Source organism: Amphibalanus amphitrite, unplaced genomic scaffold, assembly GCF_019059575.1.
Source record: "Amphibalanus amphitrite isolate SeventyFive unplaced genomic scaffold, NRLGWU_Aamphi_draft 000191F_arrow, whole genome shotgun sequence".
NCBI lineage: Eukaryota > Metazoa > Arthropoda > Thecostraca > Balanomorpha > Balanidae > Amphibalanus > Amphibalanus amphitrite.
In genome coordinates, this window is record NW_024881686.1 from 260,235 (window position 1) to 284,928 (window position 24,694).

The 24,694-nt window shown below is 58.3% G+C and overlaps 2 protein-coding genes across 2 annotated transcripts in view; one reads left to right on the plus strand and one right to left on the minus strand.

Annotated features, from left to right (window-relative positions):
- Positions 1–24,694, plus strand: part of LOC122384477 (histone-lysine N-methyltransferase 2D-like) — a 62,937-nt gene that overhangs the window by 14,494 nt on the left and 23,749 nt on the right. Inside the window, exons 11-34 of the mRNA XM_043371892.1 lie at positions 6,745–6,978; positions 7,331–7,546; positions 11,011–11,192; positions 11,410–11,577; positions 11,738–11,904; positions 12,222–12,398; positions 12,645–13,306; positions 13,571–13,711; positions 13,920–14,357; positions 14,436–14,560; positions 14,763–15,016; positions 15,207–15,313; positions 17,086–17,310; positions 17,434–17,449; positions 18,189–18,313; positions 18,469–18,793; positions 19,218–19,358; positions 21,750–21,855; positions 21,922–22,095; positions 22,355–22,619; positions 22,902–23,097; positions 23,458–23,613; positions 23,905–24,119; positions 24,325–24,546. Coding sequence (XP_043227827.1) covers positions 6,745–6,978; positions 7,331–7,546; positions 11,011–11,192; positions 11,410–11,577; positions 11,738–11,904; positions 12,222–12,398; positions 12,645–13,306; positions 13,571–13,711; positions 13,920–14,357; positions 14,436–14,560; positions 14,763–15,016; positions 15,207–15,313; positions 17,086–17,310; positions 17,434–17,449; positions 18,189–18,313; positions 18,469–18,793; positions 19,218–19,358; positions 21,750–21,855; positions 21,922–22,095; positions 22,355–22,619; positions 22,902–23,097; positions 23,458–23,613; positions 23,905–24,119; positions 24,325–24,546 — 5,037 coding nt within the window. The remainder of the gene's footprint in view (positions 1–6,744; positions 6,979–7,330; positions 7,547–11,010; positions 11,193–11,409; positions 11,578–11,737; positions 11,905–12,221; positions 12,399–12,644; positions 13,307–13,570; positions 13,712–13,919; positions 14,358–14,435; positions 14,561–14,762; positions 15,017–15,206; positions 15,314–17,085; positions 17,311–17,433; positions 17,450–18,188; positions 18,314–18,468; positions 18,794–19,217; positions 19,359–21,749; positions 21,856–21,921; positions 22,096–22,354; positions 22,620–22,901; positions 23,098–23,457; positions 23,614–23,904; positions 24,120–24,324; positions 24,547–24,694) is intronic.
- LOC122384461 lies at positions 317–4,446 on the minus strand. Its single transcript, XM_043371863.1, has 2 exons — positions 3,707–4,446; positions 317–1,942 (listed from the first exon to the last, which is right to left on the minus strand). The coding sequence occupies exons 1-2, from the start codon at positions 4,400–4,402 to the stop codon at positions 803–805; spliced, it is 1,836 nt and encodes a 611-aa protein (XP_043227798.1). The 5' UTR covers positions 4,403–4,446; the 3' UTR covers positions 317–802.

The window sequence follows — 24,694 nt, forward strand, 5'->3', positions numbered from 1 at the left end:
TGCCTTGTTGCCGACACCCAACAAAGCGGGAAAAATTCTGGCCTGGGTGGCATCATCCCAGCTGTTAGCTCGCGCAACAGTCTCAAAATATTCAAGATACTCAGCCATAGTGACACTGTCCGACTTCGGTTGGGGAGGCACAAGCACCGGTGCCCCCGGCACAACACTGGACAACGCGTTATCAGGCATCCCCGCGCGGGAGAGCGCACCGCTGCCACCAAATGTAGCGGTCGACTGCTGTATTGAAGGTCACACAGATGACACGAGGCTAGCGCCGCCAAGTGGCGGGTGCCAACAACTATTCACTACATTCTCATTCGAAACACATATTTGGCAACATGAAATGTACAGCGAGACGAACACAAGCCACTGCAGCCGACCTCTACTGTCCAGTGTCCTTTGTTAAAGCATGAAGTTACAAATATAGTCATTAAATATAATATAACTAGCGTCCTACTGGCAATATAATGAGATAGAAACTGCCTACTGAAGTTATCCCTCTACTGGCAATATAATGAGATAGAAACTGCCTACTGAAGTTATCCCTGTTAGCTGTTTCACACTTGGAAAGCTGACTTATAAAAGTTAAAAGAAATTGCCTCCTTTGAAGGTGACATACTCTTGAGAAACAAAGCACATACCACATAATCCCTTCTTCCCCCTCCCCTTGTAGTCTCCTTTCCTTTCCTGCTGCGTTCCTCTCCTCCCCGTTCCGTCCCCTCCTTTCCTTTCCGCTGCTTCCCATCCCGCCCCGCCCCGTCCCGCCGATCCCCCTCCCCCGTCCCTCCGTTCCCCTCGCCGGTCAGCAGACGCGGCAGCTCCGTTGGCAGCTCTGCAGCATGTAGCCCGGGTTGGCCGTACACTCGCCGCGGCGCGCCCAGTCGGCGCAGTGGCCGTTCCGGTCGGCACACTGGCCGCACACGCCGCACGAGCGCCGGCAGTGGACGGTCATGTAGCCGGCGTTGGAGCGGCAGTAGCCGGCGCGCGCCCAGCTGCTGCAGTAGTGATGGCCGTCCGTACAGGCCACGCCCGGCGGCCGCGCTGTGGTGGTCCGCCTCGCCGGCGCGCGAGTCGTGCCCTCTGTCGGCCGCTGGGTCGGCGAGGGCTGAGTAGTGCTGCCTTCCAGCCGACAGGAGGGATACTCGAGCTTCAGCCGGGCGCTGTCGGAGGCCGCCTGGAAGCCGCCCTGCCGCCGACTGATGTAGGTGTTACCGCAGGGGAATATCTCGGCGACCAGCTGGTGCAGTGTCGGGTCGTACTGCAGCAGCGCCCGGCGCGTGCTGACGTGGTTATGGATGCCGTTCGGGTGCTGACTGTACGCCTCCACGTTGTGGTACTTTTGCACGCCCTCGGCGAAGTACTCGATGTGGTTGGTGGCGGCGTAGGTGTTGGTCCAGAGGCCGCGCCTCAGCGCCGCGCGGTGGGCGGCCTCCAGGCGTCGCTCCCAGTCGGGCAGTGCGTACCGGGCGCCGAGCAGGTGCAGGCCGTGCGCGAACTCGTGCAGCCCGATGTCCTCCGTGTGCCAGCGGTCGGCCGGGTAGCCGTAGTTGAGCAGGTTCTCCTCGCCGATGGTGCAGACGGGCGCGGAGTCTGTGGCGCCCAGGCCGCGCGCCCGGCCGTCCCAGGCCGGCCCCAGGCTGCTGTGCTCGGGGATCTGGGTGGTGCGCTCGGCGCGGCCGATGACCGCCACCCGGCCGCGCCGCCGCCGGTAGCTGTCTCGCACGGCGCGCACGTCGGCGAACAGGAAGCGGACGATGTAGCAGGCGCGCCGGAGCGCCGCGTCGGGCACGCGCGCCGAGCTCAGCACCGGGATGCCGTAGGCCTCGGTGTAGCGCTGGTAGAAGTGGGACAGGCCGAGCTGGCGGCGCACGGCGGCCGGCACTGAGCGCACCACGCGGCAGCTGTGGCTGGAGGTGGCCAGATCCGCCAGCGGCGTGTGAATCTGCAGACCAAGGGCAGGGGGGGGGGGAGCGTTCAGCCAGAGGCGCCGGGCTAAATAAGGCTACCAACTGAAATGCAGCGAAGTCACATAGTCATTCAGTGCCCACTTTGGCAGTAATCTCTGCTTCATAAATTTGACACCATGTGTTCTAAGGATTTTTGTTTTTTTAGCTGGATCTTTTAACAGGGTCGGGCAGATAAATTGGGACAAATTTCAACTTGCTCTAAAATGATTATTTTTTGAGTGATAAAGATAATTTTTTAACATAAATATAGGCTAATGAATACGTTTCCATGTTATGCAGGTTGCGTTCTAATATTGAGTCGGCTGGTCACAGAGCTTGGGCTTAAGCAAGCCACTATCAACTTAGCCCGCGCGCACATGCATGCCAATACTCTAATTATGCCCCATCAAATGGCTGAAAGTAGTGTGTATCGAACAGACGTAAAGGTTGGAGGAAGAGATGATATTGACTCATCCTTACATACCTATTGCATTGACACCGGCCGCTCCCCTGGTTTTCCAGGGGGGCTAAAAGGCAAAATTCAGTTAAATCAGAGGATCCCCGCGAAAACAGTGGCGCGAGCTTACAACGAAGGTAGCCGCGCCATGAGAAAGCGATATACCAGCACCTCAAGCATGTACTCTTATGCATTGATGCATATCAACCTGTCAACATAGATTTTTAAGCAGTTGTGACGTTAAAAAGATTGTTTCCTCTTGAAGGGCTTGGAGAAGCGAGCAAGCACGCGCAGGTCTTTTTCGACGATGGTATCCCCATAACCGAACATATGAACAACCGCAAACACCATGTAACATCGCAACCAGCCCAGAAGACGTGATCTTAGTTCCAAAAAGCATGCAGCAGACATCGGTGATGGCATCCCACTCGGTGACTTCTGACGGTCACGTGGGGCCCCCTTATTTTACGGAATCGGGAGGGGGTTCGTCATTACAGGGTACCTAACCATTATTCCGGCAGTTCGAATCAACAAGATGGAAGACGGCAACATCCTGCATGGAGTGATGCTCTTCGAGGAGTCAGCTCCCCGGCATACAGTGAATTAAAAACAAAATCTCCTGAAACGGAGGATCCCGCAAACTGTACCCAAGGGAAAATGCCCCCTTCCTCATTAAACCTCAGCCCACACAAGTTCTGGTTGCTGGGGCGTTTTTGCGGTTGAGTCTAACGAACGTCCCCATGTGAATGTGGTGAGCCTCAGCAGTTCCAGTTGGCTACAATTACGAGCCATTTCAGACGGGAGATCTCGCCGCGCGTGCGGCCAGTCCAGGCACCGATAAGGACTGATGCAGGTGGACCACGCTGACCATATTTGGCGATAAATATGTAAAATTGGTGTGACAATATGTGATCCAAATTTGAAATGCCTATGCTTACAAATTTCTAAGCTACGGCATTCTAAATGCAAATATGTATTTTGTCCCAATTTATCTGCCCAACCCTGTATTTTAAGTTTAGTTTAGTTTTTTTTTATCAAAAGTTGTCGTGGAATGACAGTGTACCGTCACTTTCGTTCTATTTTGATGAATAATAAGGTTTTGCGGCAATCGCTGTCAGGAGCACAGTTGTTTGACCTAACCGTGACCTGATATTTACCACACAGTGCGAGCACAAAGACATTAATTTTGAAAATGGTACCGGTAGTCGGAGATAAGAATGGGGACGCAGTAGAGCCCCTTCCCCAGTCGCTGTCGTTACGGAATATCCCCATTCACACGGTTTATTCTCGATATCGGCCTCACCTCCTGATGTGTGTTGTTGTCGGCGTAGGTGGTGTAGTAGAGTCCCTCGAAGTTGACGTGCTCGGCGCCGCCGTCGGTCGGCCCGTCCGCTGAGCTGGTGTCGTTCGTCTCGTCTTTGTCGTCCTCGGAAGGCGGCGGCTCGTCGAAGTCGGGCGGCGCGCTGAAGCCCGGTAGTAGCTCGACGTCCTGTGGCAGACGGAGGCTGGCCGGCGCCGGCGGCTCCACGGCGGGCACCGGATCATCATCGCGGGGCGAGAGGGAACGCTCGTCGTCGTCGTCTGATGCCTTCTTACCGACTTCCTCCGACTTATCGCCCACGGCTTTGGCCCGCCTGCTGTCGACTGCTCGCTTCCGCCTCGAAGTCGCCGAGGTCTGTGTTGTCCTAACCACGGGTTCCACCGGAGGAGGGAGCCCCGGCGGAGCTGGCTGGTACGGGACGGGGCTCAGCGCGGAGCCGGGGCCGGGCGGCGGGGGCGCCTCCCCACTGCCCGGTGCCACGGGAAGGGAAGGTGGGGTGAGGGCTGGCGGAGAGACGCCGGAGCTGGGTACTATCGACGGAGCGGCTAACGGTGGATGTATCACCAGCGATGTCGCCTCCCTCGGCTGCTCGCCGGCCGCTGGAGGGACGGCGGCGGCCCCTCCGAGCAGTGAGAGCAATAGACCCACCAGTGGTAGCAGTGACTGACCCCGGGCCATCCTGTGCTCGCGGGCGATACAGTGCTCTCGGCGACTGACGATCGGCGTCTGCCTGCCTGCTCCGAGACGGTTGTTTTATAGGCCGACACGATCCATACGATTAGTCACCGAGTGACTGCGTCGGTGCATCCGTCCCCCAGCCCCCGAGGCGTGCGTCCAGTGGTGATCTGGAAGACGTTCACACCCCCGGGCCACTCTCAATTGTACCCATCGTCGGTTGTGGCAGAGCGGGGGTAATTGTAGGCTAATTTTTAGTCATTTCGCGACGGCGGCAAAATGAACTGCGGAATTTCCCGTAAACAGTTACGGGAACCGACGCCAATTTGGTGATGCATTCGCGCTGTTTTTGCTCCAGTTCTTCGAATCAGGGAGAAGATGAAAATCGATTGGAATTCATTTGGGTGAAACATAACGATATATGTAAATGCCAACAAATTTCAGGTTTTATCGTAGCCTTTGCTATGGAAAGCAAACCACTTTCTTATGGTCAAAATCCAAAGTTGTTACTTTTTCGACATTATTTTGTACAGGTGTTGATTAAGACGTTATATGAATGCATTACCTAGAGACTGTAAAGAAGAGGATCACTCATTCTTACCTGAGAGTGGCGTCGTCGGCTTCATGTTGTGGAAAGAGTGATAACGTATATTGTGCACCCACCGCCGACTATTTCTCGTCGCCCCGCCTCCAACACTGGGACCGGTGGGACCGACCTCGGCCATCCGTACCGTGTGTGTGCCGCCCGCACCTGCTAAAGGTCACCGGTAGACAGGTGTAGCTACCCGACCCGACCGTGCTGGGCGGGCTATCTGACTCTCATAGTGACACGTTAACAGATTGACACGGTGTTTGTAATGGAAGTATGCACATCAATAGAACCACCTTTGATAGCCACTTCTCTGAGGTAATAAACCGCAGATGTGATTTACTGTGGTATGACCGCTAGATGGAATAACGTGGTGTAGCAGAGACCTTGATCCCGCTGGCTGGCTGATGGTGTCAGTATCTGCGCACCCTGACGCCGCTAATTAACTGTCTGTGACAGCTTCAACATCCCATGATATCATTCATTGGCACGGTGTTCGGGCCCACGGAGGTGCCGCCCGTCGACTCAGTGCTCCCCAGTTCGTCAGTGGGCTGATTATTGGAGCGACCGCCTCGCTGGCCGCCGCTCCGTGCGCCTTACCTACCGCTGCTGTCGGCCAACCTTTCCCTCTCGGTACATACCCTCCAGTGTGACCGAACGCTGCTGGTAATGAGCGCCTTGCGGGCAGCCAGTGTCGCGGATCGGGGCGGTGGTGTCAACTGTTCGGTGGCGCAGTTTCCAGAATCATTGCGTTTATTATAGGTGAAGGTTACTTTGACTTGTTTTGCAGTTAACGTACCCATCCGATTTTTATTGTGCATTCCTCGTTAATTGATTAATATTTAATGTGTTATTAAAGCTCCCGGTGCCTTTTACCTATGGCATGCTTCTTTATCCGTTAGTTGGGTGTCACTTCGGATAGCAATAATTTGTTTTGTCAGCCTATTCTTCCAGGTTTCAAACACTTCGCCTGGGTTCGCCAAACGAAAATGTCGCTTTTTTATCAACGACATTTTTTTCAACCCCTCGCGTTATCTTTTATCACCGCTCCATAATTCGTGCGCCCGCTGCCGTCTCAGTGCCGGGGAGGGGAGGAGGGAGGTGTGGGTGCGTCAGCTGTCTGCGGCCGGCCGGTCAAGGTCAGTCGGGTCAGTAGGTCACGTGCCCCCGGGCAGCGTCGGCCGGCCGCGCTGAGTGCACGCCATTGGTGAACAGTAGCGTCTGACCGGTCCCCCGCCTACCGGCTTTGGTATGCTGTTGGTGATTATCGGTAGGAGGGGGAGGGGGCGGACTTGCGGTTTGTGCTCTTCTAAAATTAGCAATATTGACATGGAAACAAGCCGAGTGCACCTGTTAGATCACGTAAAAGATCGGTGCCCGGTGGTGACTTGAAGTGATTGTCTTATTTTTTATTGTTTTTGTTGGCAATCATTTAGCTATTTGACATTCATAAACTGGTATTTTTATTCCGTCTAGAAATGGTCCTATTTGAATACTTACGCGACTTTCCAGCGCCTGTCCTGCCATTGTGAATGATAGATGATCTGCCACCCCAAGTTTTTGTTTTGTGTTTTGTGTTGCTGTTACTTACGACATTTGTTTGGTCAGTTGGATAACGAGGCATTGCAGCTCCAGGCAGTTTTGAGATAATTGTATGCAAAACCTCCTTATGTCATATTGACTCAATTTTGTCATTTTTCTGCGAATCTTTGTGTCTGACAGCCCGGCTGACGTGTTTTCCGCTCCTCTCCGCCAGGGCGAGGAGGGCACGCCCCGCGCCAAGGGTGGCGGGAAGCCGCTCCACCTGGTCAAGAAGAAGCTGGGCATCAAAACTGGCGGCGGCGGCGGCGGCCGGCTGGGCGGCAAGCCGCCGGGCAAGCCGTCCAAGACGGACGTGCTGAAGAAGAAGCGGCTGCCAGACGTGCACCGTAAGCGGGCCTACAAGGCCAAGGTGCGAGGGATGTTCGGCGCACCGGCCGTGGCGCTGCAGGTGAGGACAGGGGCGGCCGGCGCCCTGGGGGGCGACACGGTTAGGGAGGCAAGGGGAGCTGCCGACTCGGCAAGCCATCCGGGCTGCTGTGGTACTGGCCGTCAACGTTTTTGTTTTACTTGTTAGGTTTTTACGTGGAAGTTACGTTTCACTATTTTGTGTCAGTTGTTCTTTGGATCTTGAGCTAGTTTTGGCCTTTAAACAGCCGTAACGCTACCTACTGACCTTCCACGCAAACAGCCACAGTGATGGGACCGACTGATATTATTCGGCCTCTGCCCGCACCATCACCGAGTTTCTCTCCGCCGTGACTTCACTGTATCACCTCCCCCGCCCCCGTGCCGACCGTCAGCGTCCGGAGAACCCGGCCGGCGCCGGCGGCGGCTCCTTCTACAAGTCGAACCCCAACGACGACAACCAGATGGTGCTCTGCTCGTCCCGCGATGAGTTCGTGCTGCAGCAGGACGTGTGCGTCATGTGCGGCTCGTTCGGCCAGGACATGGAGGGCCGCGTCATCGCCTGCGCCCAGTGCGGCCAGGCCTACCACCCCTACTGCATCACCATCAAGGTGAGGGATGGCGGGGGAGTCGTACCGTGCGCTCTGAGGGACGGAGGAGAGTCGTACCGTGCGCTCTGAGGGACGGAGGGGAGTCGTGCCGTGCGCTCTGAGGGACGGAGGGGAGTCGTACCGTGCGCTCTGAGGGACGGAGGAGAGTCGTACCGTGCGCTCTGAGGGACGGAGGGGAGTCGTGCCGTGCGCTCTGAGGGACGGAGGGGAGTCGTACCGTGCGCTCTGAGGGACGGAGGGGAGTCGTACCGTGCGCTCTGAGGGACGGAGGGGAGTCGTGCCGTGCACCCAGTGCGGCCAGGCCTACCACCCCTACTGTATCACCATCAAGGTGAGGGACGGAGGGGGACGGGGAGGGGACAGTAAGGGATGGCGGGGGCGGTAGAGGGATGGCAGGGGAATCGGACCGCCACGGCGGTGCGCAGAGTCCGAACACTGGAAAACTGGTGAAATGAATCATCCAATTCGATAGCCCTCTGGTGGAGGCGTTGAACTAGAACTTTTCTCGCACCCGTGCTTGACACATGTTTTTTTTTTCTCGGAAAGCTCATAATGTAGCCTATTCATTGATATACTTGCTTGTAACTCTCATCATGTGCGCACGTCGAGTAATTAAAAATAGCTGGTAAATCGGCGGCCTGCGTTTCCAGTTAAGACAATACTCAGTGCCGATTCGGCGGAGCTCTGGTGAAACCGCCTTGGAGTCACAGTTGACGTCGCCTTCCTACTATCGACGGAAGGAGACGAGCGTTTTTGCGCATATTTAGGTCGCCTTGTGTGATAAGACAGATCGGGAATGAAATTGGGGCAAAGCATAGAACTTGGCATAGGTCAAACCTGATGTGAAGATAAATGAACACCGAATTTAGGTTACACATATGCTATGCCAATTCGTAGGTCAAGGATGCTTTTTGATTCTCTGGATGTTACGATTTTTTATTCACATTTGTTGGGCGAACACTGAACAACGATTGATACTTGTTAAGCACATTGAAATGACACATTTTTGGAATGTTATCCCGTATGAATCAATGCATATTGATGCAATGATTTGACGAAAAGCCGATGCTAAAACCTGAACTGGCAAAACCCGGCGGGACGCCGTCAGTGAAACACTTTGAACCGGGGAAACGCTCTGTTATCGGTGTTTTGAAATTTACATCAAAGTGGTATATTCGTCGGTCCACCGTATTTTTTATAAATAAATGTATTTGGCCTCCATTTTTGCGGTCTGATTTTTTTAGCATGTTCCTTCAGGCATTTTTTTTTTGTTTTGTTACATATTTAAATATGCTCGTATTTAGTAAGTGTGACTAAGTTTGATGAGTGTCTCATTGGACGATTAAAATGAAGCTATATTATGCCAATTACCAATATCAATGTCAATGCCTACACAAAAGACAAAACGAATACCATCTTACTTCGGTAAGCAAACATGACGCGACAACACAATGGTTCAGGCAATGTGGAATTGAATGCTCTGGAAAAAGAACACCAAAGCAGAAGTCCATTGCATTTCTGATACTGAAAAATGCATAACCCCTTGCAAAAATACCTACGTTCCTATTTTTCAAAGGTGTTCCAGTTTAGGAAGGAGTAGTGATTTTTTTTTCTAAATGGCTTTGTATGTAGTTTGGACACAATTCGATGACACATTAGACACTACCACTCATATTCCGTCAGTGCTTTGGTTTTGCACCAACTATTTCGCCCCATGGAACCTCGAAGTCGCTTGGGGCTAGCTTTCTCCCATTCTCGATGAGCTGGCCAAACACGCTGGATTTTGATGAAGAAGCCGGTGGAGCTACTGGTCACATTGGACTGGTCCTGATGAGTCACCGATGAATACTCTACTCCGTGGGCGTCTTTGCACGCTGTTTCGGACGCGGCCGCGCGGTCTGCACTCAGCAGTCTGTCAGTCAGCCTGTCTGTCAGTCTGTTCTCAGCAGTATATCTGTATGTCCGCTGCCCGCCGCGGGCCGGCCCGCTGTGATGTAGACGCGCTGTGCAGATAGCACCGCCACTGGATCGCCGGACGCTGAGAACTGACCGCCCTGATTGCGGCCGCCGGCGGCGGCTCTGTTATGGCCGGCGCCCCAGCGTGACACAACTGCGTGTGCGTGGGCTGCGCAAATCAGCGGCGTTACGCATCGACGCTGTGACTGGACGCCGCCCACAGCTAAAGCCCCGTGATCTGCTGAGTGACGCACTGGGCCGTGTGGGACGACTACTACCTGAGTCTGAATCTGTCTCCGGGGGTGACGTTTTGGGAACTGATTCATAATCTATGGTCGGACAGCAGTGACCTACAAAGTCCTCATTATGAATTTAAGATAACATGATATTGTAAGAGTGCTCAAAATATTAAAATATGGGCATTGATGTCAGAAATACACCACCTATTGTTAAAATATAAGTGAATTCACATTTTGAGCATTTATAATTGTAATGATCCTCGAATGCCGGTTGCTCGTCACCAGATGTCCTATATCGTGCCTCCCGATGTGTAAGCTGCCATGACTAGTTGAATATGATCCCTGGCACTTGGTGCGACTCCGATTACTGTGCTTTCTGCTGGGGCGACGTTGATGCTGTGTCGGACTTTTATCAGCGACCGTTCACAAAGATCCGTCTTTCCGTTCGTGACCTGATCTGCCGCCTTATGCCCACCCAGTCCCCCGGCCGAGCCGGGTGGTCCGGGCGCTCCCCTGCTCCATGTGAGCATTTCTCCGACTCCTGACATCACCGGGCCGGCCGTCTGCGGAGCGGATCCCCACCTCCTCTGCGGCCGCAGTCGGCCCGTTAGTGTTGTATTGCCCTACCGTGGTCGATGCGCAGTATGACCGTGCAGATAAAACGATACCTTGCGGCCCCTTATACCCCGCGCGGTCAGAAAGTCCACCCAGGTGACGTAGCGATCCCGTCTGAGACGCAGTGCCGCTTCCGCCTGTTCGCTGTTGTCATTCCGGGCTCTGTGTTTTCTGTTGCGGGTGGTTCGATGCAACTCAAAAATAATCCTGGTGGTCAGGCGTTACGTCTTATACATACAATCACCGAAATGAGGACATAGTGTGGCATCCTTGTACCTTGCTTGTACCCTGTGTTTGAAATGATCAAGCGTGTCTAGGTTACTGGTTTCCAAGTCGGAGATGATTATTGCATACTTAAAGCCCGTCATATTTACGATAATGAACATTCAGTACCCTAATGTTGAAAGGCTCAAAGTTTGCTTTCTCCAAAGAAAAGGAGATATTACTGTGAGTTATTCACCACTGTACCACTCTTTCACCGCACTGCTCTTACGTTCACCACGTTTTGCCATATTGGTGGTTGCAGAGCTACTATAGTTCAGCGGCTCGCGGTGACCGATTATAATGTGGCCGTCGTGCCATAGTTCTGTATGTCGAACAGTGTACTATTTGGCGGTGCTCTGTGACCGTGTGTGCGGTATGTCCTCTCGGCAGGTGAATAAGGTGGTGCTGGAGCGCGGCTTCCGCTGTCTAGACTGCACCGTCTGCGAGGGCTGCGGCCAGAAGAACGACGAGAGTCGACTGATTCTGTGTGACGAGTGCGACATCTCGTTCCACACGTACTGCATGGACCCGCCGCTCGACTACGTGCCCCACGGCGGATGGAAGTGCCAGTGGTGAGCGGCGAGAGGATGGGAGGCGGGCCGGGAGGGGAGGGACCTCCTGGGCAACGGGTGGGCAGGACGGGAGACTGTATCACTCTGAGAGTGATGGTTATGAACTGTTTGCTGCTGCTCATATGATGTTTATCTGTTTCTGTTTATGTCTTTTGATTTCCAGAACATCGTCTTCACTCTTTCACAAAACGTTGTTTCACCTTATTTCTGTAATCAGGTGCGCGGTGTGCGTCCACTGCGGCTCTCAGTCTCCGGGCGGCGAGGGCTGCACCTGGCTGGACAACTACACCATGTGTGGCCCGTGCGGCTCGCTGACGCGCTGCGCCACCTGCCAGGAGCCTTACCAGGACGGCCAGCTCATCATCGAGTGCGCCCAGTGCCTCAGGTAGGGCGGGGTCTGCTGGCTCGCCCAGTGCCTCAGGTAGGGCGGGGCGCAGGGCGCCGGGGGTGATGTTCCTATTGACGCTGGCTGGCTGCGGCGTCTATGGACGCAGTCCCGACCACCACAGCTCCCTCTAACTGTCTGTGCTCTGCTGCACCGCCAGGTGGAGTCACGCGGCTGACGACTTCATCCACACTGAGGAGGACGCCGAGGTGTGCGCCACTATGGGCTACACGTGCACCCGGTGTCGGCCGGCCGACGAGCCGCCGCCGCACATGCAGCCCTCCGTCGACGCCTCCATCGTCGAGCCCGACAGCCCCGCGGAGAAAAGTACGGAGCGATGTGCCGCGAGAGAGGGAAAGGGCTGGTGAGGGAGGGGCGGGTTTCTAGAGATAATTCAGTCGTGGTATAGTCGTGTTTTTTTTCGCAGTTATATGATAATGACTTAACATGTTTTATTCGTCTATCGCTTACACGTGCACCGCATGTGAAGTATCTGGTTGAAGCAAGAGCTGCTATATGTATAACGATGTCCCTGCCACGATGTGGATGCACTCACTGCTGCTGCCTGCCGCTGACTTGGTGGATTGGTGCTCTCTGAGCTGCTGACCTGCAGCTGCTCACCCGCCTAGTTCCCTTCCCCGCAGAGCCGGAGCAGTGGCGGCCGTCTGAGCGGTTCTTCGTCATGGACAACGTGTACGTCTCCGACACGGGCTACAAGGTCATCCAGGGGCTCACCATCGAGCCGGCCAAAAAGAAAAAGAAGCGTGTCGACTGCAAGGGCGACGGCAGCATCTCGGCGGCCATTGACAGTGTGCTGGGCAGTGAGTCATGGGGATCCACGGCAGAGAGGGGGTGCTTTAGCGAACAGAGGACATGGGTCTCTGTCTGGCTCAGAAATTATCTGGCCTGCGACGTAACTCTTACATGTTTCGTGTTGATGCAGAGTGTTTGGATGACTGTATTTGCTTTGTGTTGAATCGCTCGAGTTATTTTGTCATCAGAACGTGTGAGTTAGACTGTGACAATGCCCCCGGAAGGTGACGCGCTTCCCCTCGGTCCGCCCGCAGCCACCTCGATGCTGGAGGAGCCGGACGAGCCGGAGCCTGTGGCCGAGTCGGCCGCCCAGTCGGTCTGGAAGGACGGCATGGTGCTGCCGCCCAAAGAGGACGGCTCGCCGCCCGACCTGCCAGACGGATTCACCATGACTCGGCTCGAGTCCGGCGACTACGTCATCAGAAAGAAACGACAGCGCAACATGCAGAAGATCGGCGTCGGCGGATTCTACGTGAAGGCGCGCGGCCCCAAGATCCTGAACATGAAGGACGAGGAGGAGCGTCAGGAGGCGGCGGCGGCGGCGGCGCAGGCGGCGGCCGCCTCGGCTCTGGCGGCGGCCACGGCGGCGGCCGAGGGCGGCGGCGGGCCGTCCCTGACCCCCGGCACCCCGGTCACACCCACCGAGGACGGACAGACGGCCGCCGCCACCGACACCGCCTTCGCCGTGCCCGGGGACAAGCCAAAGAAGAAGGCCGTGCGCCGCAACAAGAAGTACAAGCTGATCGAGGCGTACCCGCTGTACCTGCAGGAGTCGTTCTTCGGCAAGGAGCTGATCGACAGCTCGCGGGAGGCCAAAATGTCGGAGAGCGAGGAGGAGCGCGAGGAGCCTCCGGCCGAGGACGAGGCAGACGAGGAGGAGCAGCCCGAGAAGGAGTTCACACTCCAACTCTCCAAGGTAAGACGAAATACGGAGATCGCCAGCCGACCGTCTTCGGCTGAGCGGCTCCATAAATGTCCTGCGTTATATGGCTTACAATTTTGATGTATGCGTGTTACAAATCCGATAGGTCGATCACGTTTTGTTTGTTTGTTACAAAGCCATGTCGCTCCTCACCATACTCTCCACATCCTTAGGACTCGTGCGTTTTCGGTCTACTCCGTTCGCTTCCTCCTTATCTTGGTTCGGTTGTGCTCTGACGTGTGACGCCTCGGTTCTCAGGCCGAGCGGGACCTGGTGCGCGAGGCTCAGGAGCGCAGGGAGACCGAGGAGCGACTCCAGCAGGAGCAGGAGGCCTCCAGCAAGGAGCTGGCGGCCGGGACCGGCGCCGGCGGCGACGCCAAGTCGGATAAACTGAACGAGGTGAGTTGATTAAGCTCTAGATGGAATAGTGACATAATTCACTTTCCAATGCGTCGTTCCTAGTCTAGCGGCTGCTATGAAACGTTCTTCACTGTCTTGGCCCTGCCTTCAGGTCTGTTGCATTGTTAGTTAACTGTTTCAACCTTTTATTCAACCTTTACGTACCTTCCAAGTACTGACCGCACCTCCCCCTACACCGTGTCCCCAGACTGACGACGACGGTGAGGACGCGCTCAACGACATCTTCCCCGGTCTGGGCGCCGACCTGGAGGGCGACCTGGTGGACACCATCCTCAACGAGGACGAGAACGCTCTGGGCGAGCACCCGGACCTGGAGGACATCGCCGACTCGGAGCTGGCCAACATGTCCGGAGACGACGCCGAGGGCGGCGCCAGCAAGGACGAGCTCTCCGAGCTGCTGGACGGACCGTGGCCGGAGAGCTTCGAGTCGATGGTGACCGGGCTGCCCAACATGGACGGTCAGGACGTGGAGGACCTGCTGAAGGACACGCTGGAGGTGACGCCGCAGCAGGTGGCTGCGCAGCACCAGCAGCAGCAGCAGCAGCGGCAGGCGCAGCTGGCCCAGCAGCGGCAGCTGCAGCTGGCCCAGCAGCAGCAGCAGCAGCAGCAGCAGCAGGCGGAGCAGGCGCGTCCGGCGCTGCCACCGCCGCCGGGGATGCCGCCGCCGGCGCAGCAGCTGCAGCTGATCCGCGCGCCGCTGCAGCACCCGCAGCAGCCGCTGGGAGCGGCCGTCCGGTTTCGCGCGCCGCCGCCGCAGCAGCAGGCCATGGTGGCCGGCGCCGGGCCGGCCCCCCTGCCGCACATGGCACAGTTCGGACAGGAGCACGGGTGAGTGACGCCGCGCGGTGGTTCGACTGGCGAAGCCGCGACTGCTGGAAATGGTGGCCTTATTAGAGGCCACTGCTTAAACGTCTGCGTAGTTACTAGTTTGATCACAGTTTGACTAGTTCTGCCCGTCAGCTTTCGTTGTTTTGGCAGCGACAGTTTGGGATTACCCCATACACTGACTGCTGGTCGCCGCCCGTTGCAGAGGCCAGTTTGGCGAGTTCGCGGACCGGCCGCAGTCGGGTGAGATGGCGTGGACGGGCGCCGGCGCCGTGGCCCGCCCGGTGGCCGGCGCCTCCGGCACTCAGCCGCCGCCCGGCGCCACCAGCGAGTCACAGACGTACAACCAGCGCAACTTGGCCAAATGGGAGCACGACATGAGCCTGGGCGAGGCGGCCACCATATCGCCGGTGCTGTACGCCAACCACAAACACCCCGAGCTGCTCACTGAGTTCCCAGGTACGGAGGCGGAGCGTGGCAACAGGCTGCCGTCCAACGATCAGCTGGGGATGGCCTGAATGTTCCAAGTGGCTTATTTCATTGACTTGTGGAGAGTTGGCGTCTCTAATATTACTGTACTGATCCGCCACCGTACTCTGTAATGATCGGTACTGATGTCTGACGTCCCCTGTCCTCTGCGTGCCGGCAGCCGTGGCCGACCGAGTCCGGCAGATCATGAAGATATGGCGCGCCCTCTCGCCCGAGAGCAAGCAGCCCTACCTGCAGAAGGCCAAGGACAACCGCTCCGCCAGCAAGGTACGTAGCGTGGTCTGGAGAGCGAGAATGTAGCGAGATTATACGCGCCGCGGTGTGTTGGATTCGCGGAGCACCCCAATGCTTGCGGGGTTCCCGGGGGCCCTTACGAGTTGTGTTTGTTGTGACGTTTACCGGCGCGCCGGAGCGGCGCCGGGCTGTCTGTCGGCCGCCCGCCGGCAGTGTGTGTGTGTGGTTTGACTGACCGTCCCGGCAGTGAGGACCTGTCCGGCCGCGCGGCGGTGACCCGACCCGCAGCCTGTCTGTGCGGGACCGGCCGCCGCGCCCCACCAGTCCCCGCGCCCGCAGTCCGCTGCCAATGATGTTTCGTTTCACAGTCCAAGCAGGGCGGTGTGGTGCGGGCGCCGCCTGCCGCCGCCGCCCCCGCCGCCGCCGCCGCCGCCGCGGCGCCGGCGCAGGCCTCGGAGAGCAGCGCGCAGGTAGATTCGGGCGACTCGCCGCCGGCCGAGGTGGTGGCCGGCGCGGCCGCACTAACCCCGCCGGCCGCTGGTGACGGGGCGTCTGCACAGGTTGGCTCGCGGCCGCTCGCTGTAACTGGCCTGGGTGCCGGCCGGTCGGTGGGGTGTGTGACTGTGTATGTACCGGGTGTGGCCGCGCATGCCGCTCGGTGCGCAGCCCCCTCCCCTGGCTGGCTGTGCCGCGCTGCGGGGCGTACTCTAACACCGGCCGGCCGGCTGGCACGGGCTCACTGTGCGACCGCCGGCAGCTTGGCACCGTCCCCGCGCGCCGCCTGAATGTCGGGTGTGGGTCGGCCCGGGGTGGCTCCGGGCGCGAGTCGATCGGCCCGGGGTGGCTCCGGGCGCGAGCCGATCGGCCCGGGGTGGCTCCGGGCGCGAGTCGATCGGCCCGGGGTGGCTCCGGGCGCGAGCCGATCGGTCCGGGGTGGCTCCGGGCGCGAGTCGATCGGCCCGGGGTGGCTCCGGGCGCGAGTCGATCGGCCCGGGGTGGCTCCGGGCGCGAGCCGATCGGCCCGGGGTGGCTCCGGGCGCGAGTCGATCGGCCCGGGGTGGCTCCGGGCGCGAGCCGATCGGTCCGGGGTGGCTCCGGGCGCGAGTCGATCGGCCCGGGGTGGCTCCGGGCGCGAGTCGATCGGCCCGGGGTGGCTCCGGGCGCGAGTCGATCGGCCCGGGGTGGCTCCGGGCGCGAGCCGATCGGTCCGGGGTGGCTCCGGGCGCGAGTCGATCGGCCCGGGGTGGCTCCGGGCGCGAGTCGATCGGCCCGGGGTGGCTCCGGGCGCGAGTCGATCGGACCGGCGCCACTGGTGTGTGCAGAATGAGTGTACTCATAGCTCTCCGTGTCTCCGTAACCCGTCCGCGCTGACCACTGGGTGGAGTGTGCGGCACCCAGCACTCATTGGTGGTTCATTTACATCGGTTAACGCTCAGTGTAATGTTGCCGTTTTGCTGTTTTCTCTGTGTTAGTGTTAAGCGATATCTGTTTGCTCATCCAGCGAGATCGTACCTCGCTTTCCAATGTTTCGGTGTGACTGTTTTGCTGGTAAGAGCTGTCAACATGTAGTTGTTTCAATCGATGAATTGTTCATGGTTGTTTTTTTAGTTGCCGGTACCTCTGAGGCGTACGGCAGTGTTTTATCCCCTGACCGTGTTCGGATGTAGGTGTCTGCCGGTCCCGCCGCCGCTGCCCGGCGGCTGTGCCCGCTGACTGCACAGTGTCTATAGTCTGCCCGCGGTGGAGGGTCCGTCTCTGAGCACCCGCGCCCTCCCCATCCGCTGACGCCCCGTCCGCGCCCCTAGGAGGCCGTTCAGCACCGGCCCACCCCGCTGCAGACCAACGAGCAGCAGTGGCGGCAGATGCAGGCGCTCCGCCAGCAGCAGGCGCAGCAGCAGCAGGCGCAGCAGCAGCAGCAGGTTCAGCAGTCTCAGCAGCAGCACATCCAGCAGCAGCAGCAGCAGAAGATACACCAGCAGCAGCACCCGCAGGGACAGCAGCAGCTGCATCAACAACAACAGCCGCAGCCAGTGCAACAGCAGCTGCAGCAGCAGCAGGCGCAGCAGCAGGCTCAGCAGCAGGCTCAGCAGCAGCAGCAACCGCAGGGTCAGCTGCAGCAGCAACAGCAGCAGCAACTGCTTCTTCAGGAGCAGCGACAGCAGGCCCAAGGTGAGAGCGTTGGTACAGGGTGACACAAAAAAAGCGGTCATCACCAAAATTCGAATATCTTCGGAAGTTTTATTCAGATCATCACCAAACTTCGGCCACTTTAGGTCACACCTATGTAGCATACATCCACAAAGTTTCAAGTCTTCAATAAGAATACTTTTAGTACAGTGTGTGTTTTACTGACGCTCCACAATGTGCTCCAGGTGAGCGCCCCGGCGCTGCAGGGCGTAGGCACACCTGCATCCGGCGGGCAAAGTTGTCGATAACCCGATGGCTGTGCACTTTACAGAGTGCAATGGCCTCTGGAGACAGTGCTCAGGGGGTGTGCTACCCCTGAAACGTTATTCTTATCGGATTATCGACAACTTTGCCCGCCGGGTGCAGGTGTGCCTACGCCCTGCAGCGCCGGGGTGCTCACCTGGAGCACATTGTGGAGCGTCAGTAAAACACACACTGTACTAAAAGTATTCGTAGTGAAGACTTGAAACTTGGTGGATGTCTGCTACATAGGTGTGACCTAAAGTGGCCGAAGTTTGGTGATGATTTGAATAAAACTTCTGAAGTTATTCGAATTTTGGTGATGACCGCTTTTTTGTGTCACCCTGTATGTGGTCGCTTGTAGCTACGTGCAGTTATACTAACTCTACAACACCTTGCTGAGCTGTCTGACTGCCATGTGCTCGATAATGTATGGTGACCGCGCTCTCAGCTGACTGAGTTTTGTTACCTGCGGCGGCAGCGGCGGCGATAGCTCTGGTGCAGCGGCAGCTGGAGGAGGACATTCCCACTTCGCTGCAGAGCAGGCCGCCCCAGCAGCAGCAGCAGCAGCAGCAGCAGCTGCACGTCACCACCGCCGCCCAGCAGGTGAGTTCGGCTGAGCACAGGGCTACGGAAGATATTCTGGGTTCAGTTTGGCAGAGGGCTCAGTTAGTTCCAGGCGGTGTGGGCCATGTCTGTGCGATGCGACTGTAGAGTAGTTTGCCCTCGGAGGGAGAGTCACTGGCCGGCCCGGTTCGCAGGAGTCGCCGATGGGCCATCCTCACATGTCTCCTCACATGTCCCCGCGTGCCCTGCCGTCCCCTTCCGGCCCCAGCCCCGGCCCGAGCCCCGGTCTGAGTCCCGGCCCCAGTCCCGGCCCCAGTCCCGGCCCGGGCGCGCCGGCCGGCGTGCCCAGCCCGTTCGCCGTGCGGCCCGGCCAGGCGGACCCGTTCATGCAGCTGGGCGGCCCGTCGCGGCCCGGCCAGCCGGCCGACGGCGGAGAGCTGGCGCTGGCCCGACAGCAGCAGCTGCGCGAGCTGCTCCAGCGACAGCAGCAGCAGCAGCAGCAGCAGCAACAGCACCACGGTGGGTCAACGCGCCCGCGGGTCAACTTATCGATCAGAGTCATACAGGCTGCATTTCCTCAACTGCAGTCATTCACTTACGCACTCTACACTCGCTTGCTTACAGTCTCCCGACAGACATTCGTTGATCAAACTACATAGTTAGACGCTGGGACAATCCGTAGACACAAAATGTGTAACTTGAGAATGGTTGGTCTTCAAATTAGTGACCGAAAACAAGGTGTTACTGTTGGGTAGCTAGGTGCGGGCCGCGGGGGACTGCACTCTGAGATATTGCTCCCGGCGCCGCTGTGTTGGTGGCGACGAGCCCTGACCTCCACGCCGCCCCGTCAGGCTCTGCGCGGGCGGCGCTGAGATATTGTCCCTGCCGCCACTGTGCTGGCGGCTCCTCTGTTCGTTTTCTGACCTCCAATACGCGTTCTCAGGCTCTGCGCGGCCGGCGCTGCCGCACCACGGCCAGCCGTTCCGACAGCCGCTGCCGCCGCAGCAGCGCCAGCCGCGCATGATGCAGCTGATCGTGCAGCAGCGGCTGCAGGCGCAGCAGCAGGCGCAGCAGCGCGCGGCAGGTGGGTGTGCGCAGACGCCACGGGTGTGACACTGACACTGGCACTGGCACTGGGACCGGGTCGGACGGACTGACACGGGATGGACGGGGCGTGACATGGGCACTGGACTCGTACCAGACACTGAGGTTCTGTGTTGAACCGCCTGGCTATGATGGGGCGTGGAGGTTTCAGTGATGGCAATGAGACGGCTGTCACGAATGCAAACATCATGCGACAGAGACTGAACAGGGGTGCTTCTGGAGGCGAAGTGACTAACTTGACATACCGGGGCTTTGCTGAGTTTACTTTATGTGAGGTGTGCTTACCGCGTCATAACAAATGCGTTGTATTCAATTCATATTATACCTAAGAGACACTTTTTGGGCGCTTTGAATTATTCGGCTAACACCGTAATGTCCAATGGCAGGGTTGATATTTGGTGTTCCGTGTCCTGGCTGCCTGTTCTAACAGAAATCCAAACGTCCAACCCGCGGACTGTCTGCGGTTCCTGGGTGTCTGTGACTGGCTGTCTGGCTAGACAGGGCCAGGCTGTCTGTGTAGGGAGTGTGTCTGTATGGCGCCGCTCGGAGCCGTGGTCTGACCGGCGCCACTCCCCGGCCCGGTCTCACTGACCTCCGCTCCCCAGCCGGAGGGCACATGATGCCTCCTCACCGCCGGGCGGAGATGGTGGCCGGTATGTGGGGGCCGCCACCGCCGCCCCCGCCCCCACCGCCGCCTCCTCCTGCGCCGCCGGCGGTCTCCACCCACTCGGAGTCGTTCCACGCGCCGGGCCCGTTTCCACAGGAAGGTAGGCGGCCGCCGCCCGCCGCCCGGCCGCCCGTCCGGCCGGCCGGCCGGCCGGCCGGCTGCATGGCCTCCGCTTGTCAGACCGCACGATGACCGGCCGCCGCCAGCCCGGCACGCCTGAGCGTGTTTTCTGTTTGTTTGTGTTCGTTCGTTTTGTGTTTGTTTGTTTGTTTGTTTGTTTGTTTGTTTGTTTGTTTGTTTGTTTGTTTGTTTGTTTGTTTGTTTTTGTTTTTATTTGTTTGATTTTGTGCTTGGCTTGCCTTTTCGATATTGTTTTGTCGCACGCTGTATGTTGTTTGCTTTTTGTTGCTTGATTTTACTAGACGTATTGATATTTCTTTTTTGTTTGCAGTGCGTAATATTTTTGTTACAGTGGGCTCTTTGCCGTGCGCTATATTTAGATCTGTAAATGTAGACTGTTTTGAATCCACCTAACGTACATTTATAACCGACTCAAAGTAAGTTTGACATCTTATCTGTAGACGATTGTGAGCCGTATCGCAGTCAGTGTCCATACCTTAGAGAAGCTCATACAGAGCTGCAGGGATTTGCCACTTGCCGAGCTATCTGGAATCTGATTAGAAAACAGGCACGGACCCTTTGTCCGTTTTCATGTGTTGTGGCTTGACTTTGTTTCTGTGTATATGGATTACACTCTTTTGTTGTGCCTCACCTGCTATTCTTTCTACTCGCCGAGGCAGATCCGGCCGCACTTTTCCACCCGCTCGACCTCCCCCCTCAGCACTCCCCAGCATCCGCCGTCGTTCGCCGAAACCGACGTGTGCCGCGATGCCGCTTGCATTGCTCTACCGTGCTGTGCCTCGCAGGCATCTGACATCATGCATATATTCGACATTTCTCGCATGAGTGTCCAGTCTTAGCAGAGTTCAAAAATTCCGTCAGATCAGAGTCTGGTGTCGCCCCTGTGTCTGTGTGCGCTCCGTCTGACGCTCGGTCCGTGTCCCTCCCAGCTCCGGTAGGCTCCCCGGCGGTGACGTCCCCGGCTCCGAGCTCCGGCCAGAGTCCGTCCGTGGGACCGGGGGCAGCGGCCGGCAGCCCGGCGCCGGCGCCAACCGCGCCCGGTCAGCCGCCGGCCTCCCCGCAGCAGCAGCAGCAGCAACTACAGCAACAGCAGCAGCAGCAGCAGCAGCAGCAGCAGCAGCAGCAGCAGCAGCAGCAGCTGCAGCAGCGACAGCAACAGCAGCTGCAGCAGCAGCAACTACAGCAACAGCAGGCTCAGCAGCAGCAGCAGCAGCAAGCTCAACAACAGCAGCAGCAAGCTCAACGGCAGCAGCAGCAAGCTCAGCAGCAACAGGCTCAACAGCAACAGCAACAACAACAGCAGCAGCAAGGGGCCCAACCTGCGCAACAAATAAAACAAGAGCAGCAGCCGCAGCAGCAGGAGGAGCCAGCTGCGGCTGCCGAGGACAAAACAGACGGCGACGAGGATGATGAACTTCTTGGTAAGGCGAAGAGTCTCTGTCACAGTCTCTGTTTGGCCGAAATTATTACTGATGAATTATCGTGAAAGTGACGCGAGACACTGCATTTGTTGTTTTTGTTTCAATGCGTGAAGTCACCACCCATGTCTTGCTTCGTTCGCAGGAATCGGGGACGACTTTAACCTGCTGAACTACGCTCACCCGGAGCTGGGGGAGCACAAGACTGTCCTGGAGCTGGTGGGTGAGGAGCAGGAGCAGGAGCAGGAGCAGCAGCGCGGCGCCGCGGCCGCCGCAGCTGCCGCAGCCGCAGCCGCCGCAGCCTCGGCGTCTGTCAGCTCGGCGGCCGCCACCACGGCCGGGCTTCGGCCGGGCGCCAGCATGTCCGCGGCGGCGGCGGTGTCCGCGGGAGTGGTGTCCGCGGCCGGAGCGGTGTCAGCGGTCAGCTCGGCAGCGGCGCTCCACACCGCGCCCGCAGTGGTCAGCGCCGCCGGAGGGATGCAGCAGCACAGGTGGGGAGCCGAGCCGGCAATCGGGGCCCGGTCAGACGTCAGTGGCGTGCCGGCAGCTGTGTATTGTTCGCTTATTATGTTATTAGTCCAGTCAGCTTATTGCAACATTGTTTGTAATAAACGACGTGTTCAAACTTGAATTTGTTTGTAATGTGACAGAAAAATCTCACTCGCTGTTAATACCGAGGTGCTGTCATCCATAGCCGTCCGTTGGTTGCCGACGTATCTCTGACCCGGCTGCCTCTCCCCCGTTTGTTAGGCCGGTGATGATGACCCAGCAGCAGGTCGGGGTCGGCCCCGCCGCCGCCGCCGCCGGCGCCGTGGGCCACCCGGCGGGCCCGCCGCGGCCGCCGCCTCACGGCGCCATCCCGGTGCACCGCCCGCTGCCGCCCGGCCAGCCGACCATGGGCGTGCCGGCGCACGGCACGGTGGGCTACGCCTCGGGAGTTCGTCCGCCGCCGTACCCTGGCCGCGTGCCGCCGCCGTACCAGCCGAGCGGCGAGCGCAAACCGGCCCTGCTGCAGGTGGGCACGGCAATAAGAAAGGTGGGACGCTGCAGCACTGATATACTGAGCAGGGACAGTGGGCTGCCGGCTGCCGCATAAGCCGCATGGTCATCAGAATATGGCCTAAGATCTTGTCGGATTGTATCAAGCATGTGTGTTTTCGACATCGTTTGGAAGCTGAATCATCAAGTGCACGTGGTTGTGACTGTTGTGTGTTGCTATTCTCTTTCTAAACTGGTCTGCCCAGTTCTGTGGACTGTATCCCCGCGTCTGGTCTGACTGTGTCCCCTCGCGGGACAGGAGCAGCCGCTGCTGCTGGCTGACCTGCTGGAGGAGGAGAAGCGCGAGCAGCAGCGCCAGCAGCCGGCCGCCGGTCAGCCGCCGCACCAGCTGCACGCGCAGCAGGTGGCTGCCGACGCCGAGTACAAGCCGGAGGGGCTGGCGGCGGGGGCGGCCGGCGGGCCGCCGCAGCCGCAGCCACAGGCCATGGCCAGACGTGAGTCAGGGCGACGTTCGTTACCGCTGATGGTACTGGGGCACGGCCGACCTGGCTGGTTCACGATTATATGCAACATATCCTTAGCTACCATTTTTACCGTTAACGCTTTCTCACGTTGTGATATTTTGACACAACATTGTTTGACTTTGACATTGTTTGACATTGTTTTGACTTTTGCTTGTCATTGACCTTTTTGTTTGTGCCAGTCATCTTTCTCGTGGTATGTTGTCCCACCGCGCTTACCACCCCTGTCTTTACCACCTGCCCCTGACCCGTTACTCCTCGCCAGTCCGACTGGTGACTATCACGACTACCCCGTGTCCGCCAACACTCACCCTGCCCGCCCCCCCCCCCCAGCCGAGTACGCGGTGACGTCTGGCGCGTCGCTGGGCGGCCACCCGTCAGCCGGCGGTCAGCTGTACCAGGGGGTGCCCGGTGGCGGCCTGCAGCAGCGGCCGGCCATGGCACTGCAGCAGGGCCGGCCGGCGCAGCACGACCCCGGACTGCACCCAGGTCCGTGGGACGGTCAGCTGGGAGGGACGGGTTCAACGGGCGAGGCTGCCTCCGACGGAATGCCATTTTGAGTGTTAAGCGTTTACATAGGTTTACACCTTGGAGTTGAGGTAGGATTTTTTCATCACAGTTCGATAGGAGTGTCACTTATAGTTTGTTCCCCTTTTCTAATTTTCTCACTCCACTTTCCAGTTATATCTCTGCTGTAGACCACTGTCCCGTGTGCAGCTGACCATATTCCCGAGCCGCTTCTTCACGTTTCTGACCGTGTCCTCCTCCCTCCCCGTGCAGCGCTGCTGCAGCACCCGCCGCACCCGGCGCGGCCGCACCCGACCCTGATGGGCGGCCCGTCGGCGGTCGCGCCGGCCGCCGCCGCCACCTCGGCACCCGTCCAGCTGACTGTCCAGAACGCGCCGGCGCCGCCCGCGCCCGTCGACAACCCGCAGACGCCCGAGCAGGTCAAGGTCATGCACGACTACGAACAGTGGCTGATCCACGAACAGGAGGTGAGCGGCCGACACGGCGGGACGGAGGTTTGGAGGGGAGCGAGGCCGGGCCAAAGTTCAGGGAGGGTGGTTGTCGGCTTCTATGACTTACATGCTCGTATTTTTGTTCTTTGTGGGGCTGGTTATATTCCACAGTCATGACTGTTCTGTTTTATTTGCCGATTCGGTGCCGCCGATTTCCTGATCCGCCCTCACTCTCCACCAGGTCTACTCTGTCCAGCTGAAAACCCTGGAAACGGAGATCACCAAATACCGCAAACAGCGCCGCTCGTACAACAGCAAACAGCGCACGCTGCGCAAGAACGGCCAGGAGCTGAGCGTGGTTGACTCGGCCGAGTTTGACCGCATCTGCTCCGAGCAGGCGGCCATTCAGAAACAGATCGAGGCCGTGCGGAAGGCCTCCCGACAGCACAACATGGTCTTCCAGGTGAGACGGAACGGGGAGGTCGGTGGAGGCCGGGGAAATTGCAGACGATAGTGAGGGCGAGGAGCTCATATGAAGTTAAGGATATTGCATGCGCGATTTGGAGACTTGTTTTTGATCTTATATTTATCGTTTTATTGTTGCTGAGATT

Bases quoted from the DNA above. Each gene is read 5' to 3' on its own strand.
- LOC122384461 (XM_043371863.1), bottom strand. From the start codon at position 4,402: ATGGCCCGGGGTCAGTCACTGCTACCACTGGTGGGTCTATTGCTCTCA. The intron at 1,943-3,706 runs GTGAGGCCGATA...CTTGGTCTGCAG, and splicing joins ACAACAACACACATCAGGAG to ATTCACACGCCGCTGGCGGA.